The 11,130-nt window shown below is 40.0% G+C and overlaps 1 protein-coding gene across 1 annotated transcript; it reads left to right on the top strand.

The window, feature by feature from the left end:
• The first annotated feature begins 3,212 nt into the window (after positions 1-3,212).
• Positions 3,213-6,067, top strand: LOC141413774 (schlafen family member 12-like). The gene has a single exon (XM_074046258.1). The coding sequence runs from the start codon at positions 4,188-4,190 to the stop codon at positions 4,890-4,892; it is 705 nt and encodes a 234-aa protein (XP_073902359.1). The 5' UTR covers positions 3,213-4,187; the 3' UTR covers positions 4,893-6,067.
• Positions 6,068-11,130: the final 5,063 nt, after the last annotated feature.

Genomic DNA, 11,130 nt, shown 5'->3' with positions numbered 1-11,130 from the left:
CCTTCTGGGAATCTTGCTCCTGACGTCTTGTCTTTAGAGCATTCTCTGCAACCTTCAGCCTGTGAGGATTGGGACTTGGGGTACCGCTGAGATGTCTGCCTCGCTTGAGGGGTGGAGGGGGCCAAGGAGCTTTGGGAGAGGGAGCTTGGGCTCTGCGGTTCGCACTTGAGTTGGGAACAGCCGCCATGGGGGTGTCTCATCTTGAAGCTTTGAAAGTGAGGGAAGTTGGGGAAATATGGCGACTTGACATATTTCTAGACATCTTTCTAGATCCAGAAAGAGGAAATTTATAATCTAGCAGAGAAAAAAAGCCAAGGGATTTGTTCTCACAAAGAAAATACAAAGTACTATCTGAAGAGGGCAAAGAATGTGACATGATTTTGGTTGCCCGGGAGGTAGCGCTTGTCACTCTGTCCCTCGTGCAGTTTCTATCAACCTAACTCGAAGATCTGAATGCCATCCCCCTTTCCCACCAAAGGTAGCTCACAAAACAGCTTAAATCCCAAGTTTAGATCTGACAGAATGTTCCTCATAGTCAAAAGTATAGAGACTTTCAGAAGAAACAACTAATGTGTAAACCCAGACCCAAGGTTTTAGGAAGGTCAAAGAGTTTTAGGCACTAGGAATTTGGTGGATTCCAATCACCACCTTATTTTTTGTTGGTGGTTGTTTGTTGTAAAGAGTTTTTATCATATAAAATAATGTGGTTCGTTATGACATTTCCACATATGCATACAATGTGTTTTGATACTATTCACCCCCATTACCCTTCCTTGTTCCCCTGGTCCCTCTGCCCTCTAACAGTTCTCCATTTAGGTTTGCCTCTTTTTGCTTGTTTGTATTTATGAATCTAGGTTCTTCACGAGATATTTGTCTTTCTCAGTTTGGCTTATTTGCTTGACATGATGACCTCCAGTTCCACCATTTTCCTGAAAATGATAAGATTTCATTCTTCTTTATGGCTGGGCTTATTATTATTTTTAAGTATATGTCCCAGATATATTCTGAAAAATAGTAGTTTTAAATCACAGAAAATTTTACTTAGGTATGAGTGTTGAACTGAGATGGCCAGGATCTCAGACTAGCCTGCAAATCCACTAGCAGTGAATAAACTGCAGTTCCCATGAGTTCTAAGTTTCCCAGTAGTATGAGCACCCTCTTTCGCACTTTTGGGGGTGAGATTTAATTCCTGTCACTTTTCCATGTGGTGGGTGAACCAGAAGGCTTCACCTACGGCAGGGCCTGATAAGAGAGGGTGTTGGGGGAGGGCTGGGAGGAAAGGCTGCTAGACTCTAGATATTGAAAATAAGTAAAAATAAAAATTATGAGCCATAGCTCCAAACTACAGCCTGTAGTTTGGTAGAAGTTACAGAGTCTACAGGAAGAAAGGAGGAACATTCATTGCTTGGCAACACACTAATGGAAGATGTAGGGCTGGAACTGTTCCACTGGTTAGAAATGAAACTGATTCTCCCTGGAGCCTTTTGAGTTTGGGATAAGAGGATCTCTTCTTCTGTCAGGTCATCAGAGAAGGTAGACTCACATTTGGGGTAGTCCTCTTGTGTAAGAAATAGAAATTGACTCTACAGAACCATAATTAACTATAATACCATAAAGAAAGCTCATAATGACAGGAACACACATCTCCCTCTGCTTTTTTTTTGGCGGGGGGTACTGGGGATAAAGGGAAATCAGGAAAACAATATATGAGCAAAGTGAGAATATCAATAAAAGTTAGATAACATAAAAAGGAAACAAACAGAAACTGTGAAGCTAAAAAAACATAATAGGTAGGCTAGGTGCTGTGGCTCATGCCTGTACAGCAACCCAACTAAGTTTCGTGTAATCAAAAAAGAAGTATGAGATACAGATACAGGCATGCCATTCACTGTGAAGTCTACAGCTTTAGGCACAGCTACATTCAGTTACCGTAGAAATGCTGCTTGTCCTCATCATCTCTCATTTATCTGTGTTTGTTGAGTTATGGTCTAGCTTTTGCAAGATAACAGTGTTATCTTGAATGTTCTTATTTATTTAGTCTTCTGGTGTGTATGTGCAAGAGTTTCTCTTGGGAGCACACCTAAGGGTAGAATTGTGATTGCAGAAGTTGTATGTATATTGAAGTGGTAACATAATGCCAATTTTGTTCCAAATTAGATAGGTCATTTTACTACCATCAACAATATATTAGAAAGCTCGCATTCCCTCCAACTGTCAATTTCTCTTATGTTTCTTCTCTTACTTCTCTTTGACTTTCATCCAGTCAGATGGGAACAACATAGCATCTCCTTGTGATATGCATTTCCACTGACATAAATTTTGTTGAATGCCTCTTCACGTAATTACTGACCATATGAATTTCATTTGTGAAGTGCCTACTTGACTTTTGCCCATTAGTGTCTATCTTTTTCCAATTAAACTTCATCTTTTGCTTATTAATTTTTGTAGGAATAACTTACTAAAATCCTCTTTTAGTCACAGGTATTACAGACTCTTCTCCAAGAGTCTGGCTTGCATTTTCTCTTTTCTTAAAGTATACTCAGAAAAGTAGTAGTTTTTACATTTTTATATAGTCAAGCTTACCATTTTAGGGTTTTATTCTTGCCAGTCACCAGTGGCTCACTCCTGTAATTCTAACAACCCAAGAGGCAGAGATCAGGAGGATTGCTGTGAGGCCAGCCCAGGCAAATAGTTTACCAGATCCTATCTTGGAACTACCCAGCACAAAAAAATGCTGGTAGAGTGGCTTAGGTGGTAGAGCACCTGCCTAGCAAGCACAAAGCCATGAGTACAAACCCACTACTGCAAAAAAAGAAAAAAGTATTCGAGACCAGTCTAAGAGATTATCGCCAATAAGGTTACAATGATGTTTTCCTTCATTTTCTTCTGAACGTTTTTGTTTGCACTTAGCATTTTACATTTGATTACCTAATCAAATCATCTCAACAGTCAGAGATTGGGGTGCTATTTCATTTTATTCCATGTGGATACCCACTTTCCCCAGCTCCAATTACTGAAAATGCCCACTTCTTCCCACTGATCTGCCATTGCCACCTCCAGCATATAACCCCGTATGTGTAGCTCTAGTTCTAGAATCCTTTATTTTATCATGTCATTTGAGTTTTTACTGCATCATGGATTATGAGTTCCAGGTTTTGGAAGATGTTAAATTCTTCCACGGAAGGTTCTATGTTGTTCTAACATGTAGATAAAGCACCAGTGGTTATCTAAATCCTATTAAAGTTTACTTCTTTGCTTTTTTTTTTTTTTAGGAATAATCTCTTTGAATTTTGCCCTTACTATTAGGTTATGGCTCTTCTGAAATCTAAACTAAAAGTTTAGAATATTTTCTAAGGCCCTTCCTCTTTGCTGACACTTGAGTTCTAATCAGAGTTTCCCCAGCACCATGAGGCTGATAAAACTTACATTCAATTCTTTGGGCTCCCAGTTAGGTGTGAGTTTCATCTGTGTTTCAGCATCTCACCCTGTATCAGCCAATAAGTGGAGGGAGATTTGCATGTAGAATTTGACTTCCTCCCTGAAGTTTCATCCTCTCTGGGATTTTTTTGTTGCAAATTCTACCTCCTCTGGCAGCCCTGAATCTGATTCCTTTTTCCTCAGCCCAGTGAAACTGCTGATTGCTATTTGGGTTCTGTTGACCTATATCTTCATGTGGAAAATATACTTAGGGAAAAAGCAGGAGTAAATATGGAGCTACTACTTGTGTTTCCTCACTATCGAAGATTTTGGTTTATAAGCCAGGTGTGGTGGTACACTCCTGTAATCCTAGCTACTTGAGAGGCAGTGATTGGGAGAAGCTCCATTCAAGGCCAGCCCAGGTGAAAAGTTTGCAAGACTCCATCTCAACCAATAAAGGTTGAGTGTGATAACATGCATTTGTCATCCCAGCTGTGCAGGGGGGGTAAATAGAAGGATCATGGTCCAGCCATGCCCACGCATAAATGTGAGAAAATATTTTTTAAAAAGGCTAAAACAAAAAAGGGCCAGGAAAGCGGTTCAAGTGGTAGCATGCTTGCTTAGTAAGAGCGAGGCCCTGAATTCAAATACCAGTACTGTGGGGAAAAAACAAAATCTTTTTAAATCCTGCTTGTATTGGTCTCTCTGCAGTCTTTTAGATCATTATTTGATATATTTCTATAGCCTCTGTAGTTGTTTTGGGAGGAGGGATGGTACAATACAAGCTATTTTGTCATGGCTTACATAGGACATTCCCAGTGTTATATTTTTATAATTTGTTATCATTATTTCCATATCTCGTGCTGCCAGAAAAGGTGACCTGTACTCCAGAAAACCTCTGCAAGGAAGTATTCTCACAACATGAAAGACTTGAACAACTACTACATAAAGAAATGCTCTCTCTTAGTCAAGGTGTACTGATCATATCTAAGAGCTGGTCTTTGGATCTGGGTTTGCAAGAGAACCAGGAGGTGATCTGTGATGGGCTTCTGATTTCTCAGGACAGGGTCCCAGTCCTGTACACCTTTGTCGGTGTAGATGAGGGGTCTTTCCTCAATGAATCAGGTTGTAAGTTAAAATCCTATTCTAACCTAACTGCCCGAACTTTAAAGCAGAAGCTGGTAAAACTTGGTGGTTACACTGGGGAAGTGGGTATCCTGACAAAGATCTACTGTGTGAGTCCTGAGGCAATCCTCCTTTATGATTCCAGCTTGGAACTGCCTTACCCTGAAAACTACTGTCTTAAAACCCAAACAGTGACAGACTTGCTAAAAGCTCTTTTTATTGCCTTAAATAGTCCCAAGTCTTTGAATCTGTTAGCTCTGAGCTTTTCAATGTCAATAATCAGTAGAGTATGTTCTCTTTTTTCACGTTTGTTCTCTTTTTTAAAAATCTTTTTTTCTTCTTTATTTTAATTACTGTATGTTAATCGTACAAAGAGGATTTATTCTAATATTTCCATACATGCAAATAGTGTACTTTGATCATAATCCCCAAAGTCATACTCTCAAACTCGACAGTCCTGAATGTTGAAATCACAAAAGATCAAAATCTCTAAAGACTAAAACCCAAAAATCACTTTGCCAAAGGTTGAAGTCCTAAAAGCCTAAATCCCCAAAATCATAATTCCCATGACAAATAAAGTCCACTGTGGTGGCACATGCCTATGATCTCAGCACTCAAAACCCTGAGGCAGGAGGATAGCTAGTTCAAGGACAGCCTGGACAACCCAGTGAGACTGTCTCAAAACAAACAAAACCAGAGGAATTCTGGGGAAGTGAATGGCCAAGTGATAAGGCAATGATGAAACTTTGATTTTAAAAAATGTACCATTTGTCTGCATGGTTATTCCTTCTAGCTGATGAAATTCCAGGTGCTTTTAATGACTTTAAGTTGCATTTGCCTAAAGAAGTGAGTGAAGTTACTGACTAGCTCAAATATAGTTATGCGTACAGTGTAGTAAGACGACATATGTGTGGTGGCTCTGCTGTTTGAACACCAGTATTATTTCTGTTAAGTTTGCGGTTTGTATATGTGAGTGTCTGTGGAATAGGTTTCCACATGGTGGGAGCATACGATGTCACGTATGTGGAACATAGAAGAAGCTCAAAGAGAGCCGTGACACGTAGAAAATGAACATTTCTCCTCTTCGTTGAGGAGAGCTATACTTTAAAAGAAGCAGCTGTTCACTGTGACTAAGAACCGGTTCAGTTTATAATACACATATACATGGAAAAGTCACAATGACACTCCCTGCATAGTTTTCTTAGACAAACAAAAATGCCTCTTTTTCAAAACAGGGTACAGAATGGTAAAACAGGTGCTGCCTGGGAGCTGGCACCACCGACAAGGGGCTGGCCATAAGGAGATGGTGAAAGAGTGTGAACATGATGGAAATATATACTCATGTGTGAAACTGGAAAGATGCGACCTGTTATGAGAACAGGGACCTGTTATGAGAACGGGGCGGGGGAGAAAGGAGAATGATGGAGTGGATAAATTTAACTAGGATCTATTGTAAGTATTCTTGTTAATGCCACAATATACCCTGGTGCAACAATAATGTGACAATAAAAGACTTCAAAGTACAGTTAGTGATCACGAGATTCAGTCAGATGTTACAGATTACGTTGGTGTCCCTGCCAGTGTGTAATCTGTATCTGTAATACACTTTGTCGTATGTCGGATTTTCTTTTCAGTTTTTCAGGTTTTTTCCCCTTTGAAGTCTTTATGTTACGATTTTAAACTGTATCATTTTTATTTTTATTTATTTATTTATTTTTTTTTTTCTCCCCCCTGCCCCCACCCCATCCCTTACCACCCACTCCGCCCCCTCCCTCTCCCCCCCTTCAATACCCAGCAGAAACTATTTTGCCCTTATTTCTAATTTTGTTGTAGAAAGAGTATAAGCAATAATAGGAAGGAACAAGGGTTTTTGCTGGTTGAGATAAGGATAGCTATACAGGGCATTGACTCACATTGATTTCCTGTGCGTGGGTGTTACCTTCTAGGTTAATTCTTTTTGATCTAACCTTTTCTCTAGCTCCTGGTCCCCTTTTCCTATTGGCCTCAGTTGCTTTAAGGTATCTGCTTTAGTTTCTCTGTGTTAAGGGCAACAAATGCTAGCTAGTTTTTTAGGTGTCTTACCTATCCTCACCCCTTCCTTGTGTGCTCTCGCTTTTATCATGTGCTCATAGTCTAATCCCCTTGTTGTGTTTGCCCTTGATCTAATGTCCACATATGAGGGAGAACATACGATTTTTGATTTTTTGAGCCAGGCTAACCTCACTCAGAATGATGTTCTCCAATTCCATCCATTTACCAGTGAATGATAACATTTCGTTCTTCTTCATGGCTGCATAAAATTCCATTGTGTATAGATACCACATTTTCTTAATCCATTCGTCAGTGCTGGGGCATCTTGGCTGTTTCCATAACTTGGCTATTGTGAATAGTGCCGCAATAAACATGGATGTGCAGGTGCCTCTGGAGTAACAGTCTTTTGGGTATATCCCCAAGAGTGGTATTGCTGGATCAAATGGTAGATCGATGTCCAGCTTTTTAAGTAGCCTCCAAATTTTTTTCCAGAGTGGTTGTACTAGTCTACATTCCCACCAACAGTGTAAGAGGGTTCCTTTTTCCCCGCATCCTTGCCAACACCTGTTGGTGGTGGTGTTGCTGATGATGGCTATTCTAACAGGGGTGAGGTGGAATCTTAGCGTGGTTTTAATTTGCATTTCCTTTATTGCTAGAGATGGTGAGCATTTTTTCATGTGTTTTCTGGCCATTTGAATTTCTTCTTTTGAGAAAGTTCTGTTTAGTTCACATGCCCATTTCTTTATTGGTTCATTAGTTTTGGGAGAATTTAGTTTTTTAAGTTCCCTGTATATTCTGGTTATCAGTCCTTTGTCTGATGTATAGTTGGCAAATATTTTCTCCCACTCTGTGGGTGTTCTCTTCAGTTTAGAGACCATTTCTTTTGATGAACAGAAGCTTTTTAGTTTTATGAGGTCCCATTTATCTATGCTATCTCTTAGTTGCTGTGCTGCTGGGGTTTCATTGAGAAAGTTCTTACCTATACCTACTAACTCCAGAGTATTTCCTACTCTTTCTTGTATCAACTTAAGAGTTTGGGGTCTGATATTAAGATCCTTGATCCATTTTGAGTTAATCTTGGTATAGGGTGATATACATGGATCTAGTTTCAGTTTTTTGCAGACTGCTAACCAGTTTTCCCAGCAGTTTTTGTTGAAGAGGCTGCTATTTCTCCATCGTATATTTTTAGCTCCTTTGTCTAAGATAAGTTGCTGATATAAACTGTATCATTTTTACAATTCAGCATGCTCCGTATTCTAATAGTGTAAGTATAAATTGCGTAATGCTGTTTGAAGAGTTCAAATTCGTTTTAAGTGTTTTTGCATAGATGCAAAGTGCATTATCACAGCACTGATTTTGCGTGTACACATCCTGTGTGTGCATAAAAAGTATTACAACTTCCTCCACAAATGAAGAGATGTCTTTTTTTTGTACATCAGCATTTGTGAAGGATAAAACTTGCTAGATCTTACCTCCTTGGGTGATTTTATTTGCCATGGTGATTCACTGTATTTTTGTTTGGGGGTGTTTTTTTGGTGGAACTTGGGGTTGAAGTTAGGGATTTGTGCTCCATAGGCAGGTGCTCAACCACTTAAGCCATGCCTCTGCCCTTTTTGCTGTGGTTGTTTTGGAGACAGGATCTCATATTTATGTGAGACTAATACAGTTCATCCACTCATAACTGCTGTACTCATCCATGCGCCATTACCACACTTGCCTGGTTATGCTTGCAAAAATATGTATGTTATCGTTCCCTATTTTACTGTGTAAAATATTGTGACAGATCATGGTTTTAAGCTTCTCAAATAAAACCTCTTTTAAAAATGATCCAATGCTTTTAAATAATTTGTGTTATTTTCTCTGGAATTATATTTTCAGGATTTTAGATTTTTAGAGATTATGGTTTCTCAGACGACAGCCTTCAGAATTACAGCTCAGACCTCTCGTCTACCAAGAAGACCTAGTGATCTTAAAGTGTGTGAGGCAAACAACCAAACTGCAAAATATGTGAAGCAAAATGTGATAGACCTAAAAGGTGAAATTTACAGTTATAGCTGGAAGCTTCAACACCCTCTATCAATACCTGCCAGAACAAGTAGACAAAATGTGCAAGGATGCAGAAAAGCTCACACCACCAGTCAAGAGCATCTAACTGATACTTATACAACTCCAACAACAGTCCAATGTACATTCTTTCCACAGCCCCCATAACCTGGATCATACACCAAACATCAACCTTTTTTTTTTTTCAGTTCTGGACTTGAACCCAGGAGTTTTGCACATGATTTTCTGGTTTTGATTGGTTTCAGTTTTTTGGGTGTTTTTTTTTGTTTGTTTGATTTTGGGGTCTTGTCCTTCCTAGGCAGGACTCTCACGTTGTTCCTGGAAAACTGGTCCCTTGCCTCAATGCTAAGTCACAATTTACAAAAAAGCAGAGCAGGTTTTTGAGGAAAAGAAAATAAGGTTTATTATTCGTCTGATGAAGAAGAAGACAGGGAGAGTCAACCTCTCAGAGCACTGTCGTCCCACTTCTGAGAGAAAAATGTGTGCCTTTTAAAGGGGAGCTCAGGGGCTCATATGGACTGTGTGACCAGATGCATGTTCACCATGCTGCTGGCTTTGCTTCTCCAGGTGTCTGGCGCCACTTCTCTGAAGCAGTGTGTCTTGGCTGGCAGGTTTACTGCTCTGGTGGTCAGAGAGAGACAAGGGGTAGAGAGCTGTTTGGCCTAATTGGAGAGCAAAGGGAGTTAATCTTCCTTACTGGATCCTCCCAAATTAAACGGAGAGGGAAAGAAAGTTTAATCAGGAAACAGACTAAACTGGCCAGCAGGCAAGCTGGGTATAAAAAAAGTATTTTTTTTCTTTTGTGGTCTGGGTTATTCTTTCTTCACTGTCAATTTATTCCTTCCATTTCTACCATCTAACTGTTTCCTGCCTTTAGTTAATTCCTGGACCCAAGTAAGGAGTCAGCGCTCTTTAGCAAATCAGCTTTCTAAAGCCCGGGTTACATGAGCCACACCTCCACACACCCAGCCTGGGTGTTTTTTGTTTTTTTGAGATGGGTTCTCATTGTGTAGCTCAAACTAGCTTTGACCTTTCCATCCTCCTGCCTTAGCCTCCCAAGTGATGGTGAATGCCTACTGCATCCAACTCAAATCTCAACGAATTTTACAGAATTGAAATTATAGAGTGTCCCATGACCAAAATGGAATTAAACCAGAAATGCATAGCAGAAAGATGACAGGAAAACCTCCAAACACTTAGAAACTAAAAACACACTTTTAAGTAATTCATAGTTCAAAGAGGAAGCCTCAGGGGAAAATTTAGAATTCATTTAAGTAAGTGAAAATGAAAATACAACATGAGACTCCACAATGCAATTGAAAGTTAAGCACTATAAGATACACATTAGCACAACTTAGAGCCACCTCCCCAAAACGTCGTATGGTACCAGTGAATAATGGTGTCTTCTATTATGAAAGGGACTTACAGATAGGATTAAATTAAGTCCCTTAGATTATAGATGGGCCCAACATAACCATAAGAGGAAGACAGATTGATTGGAATCAGGGAAACAGAAGACAAATAAGGATGGAGGCACAGGTTAGCGAGGAGAGAAGGTGCTACACACTGCTGGCTTTGAAAGATAGCGGAAATGGCTTCAAACTAGAGAAGGCAGGTGGCCTCTAAAAGTTGAAAAGGCAAGGATTCTCTCCTCCACAAGAAATGCAAGCTGGCTGATGCCGTCATTTTAGCCTGTTGAAATTGCTTTGACCTCCAGTACTCTACAACAATAAATTCTTACTGTTTGAAGCTACTGAGTTTGTTGTAATTTGTGATAGCAGCAGGAAGAAACTGATACAATTAGACAAGACGAAAGTCTCTAAGCTCCCATCTCAAGAATGTAGAAAAAGGAGACAGGGGATTGAAGCTCAGTGGTGCAGCTCTTACCAGCATGTGTAAGGCCCTGGGCACTATCCCCAATATTAAGAAGAATTAAAAATAAAAGGTGACAGGTGTGGTGACAAACACTTGTGATTACAGGGCCTAGAGGATCTTGAGAGGTCAAGGCCAGCCTGTGCTACATAGTAAGTCCCTGTCTCCAAAATCAAGGGCTGGGGATGTTGTTCAGAAGTAGTATTTGTCTAGTACGAGCAAGCCTTGAACTAAAGCCAGCACTGCAATAAAGAAAGAAATAGAAGGAAGGAAGGGAGAGAGACAGGGAGGAAGGGAGGGAAGAGGAAGAAAGAAGGGAGGAAGAGAGAAGGAAGGAAGGAAGGGAGGGAGGGAGGGATGGAGAGAGGGAGGAAGGAAGGAAGGAAGGAAGGAAGGAAGGAAGGAAGGAAGGATGGAAAGAAGGATGTAAGAACAAGCAAAATAATTAGAAGGAAGGAAATAAAGGTAAGAGAGAGAATCAATAACACTAAAAATAGAAAAACTACAGAAAAACCAACAAAAAACCAAAGGACTAATTCTTGGGAAAGGTCAATGAATTGACTTCTAGGGTTCGGCCTCATCAATTGTAACAATGGATCACACTAAGGCAAAGTGTTAACA

The sequence above is a fragment of the Castor canadensis genome, chromosome 11, assembly GCF_047511655.1.
Source record: "Castor canadensis chromosome 11, mCasCan1.hap1v2, whole genome shotgun sequence".
Classification (NCBI taxonomy): domain Eukaryota; kingdom Metazoa; phylum Chordata; class Mammalia; order Rodentia; family Castoridae; genus Castor; species Castor canadensis.
The sequence above is the reverse complement of the archived record's forward strand: the minus strand, read 5'-3'. Positions and strand labels throughout refer to the sequence as shown.

Bases quoted from the DNA above. Each gene is read 5' to 3' on its own strand.
- LOC141413774 (XM_074046258.1), top strand. From the start codon at position 4,188: ATGGTACAATACAAGCTATTTTGTCATGGCTTACATAGGACATTCCCA.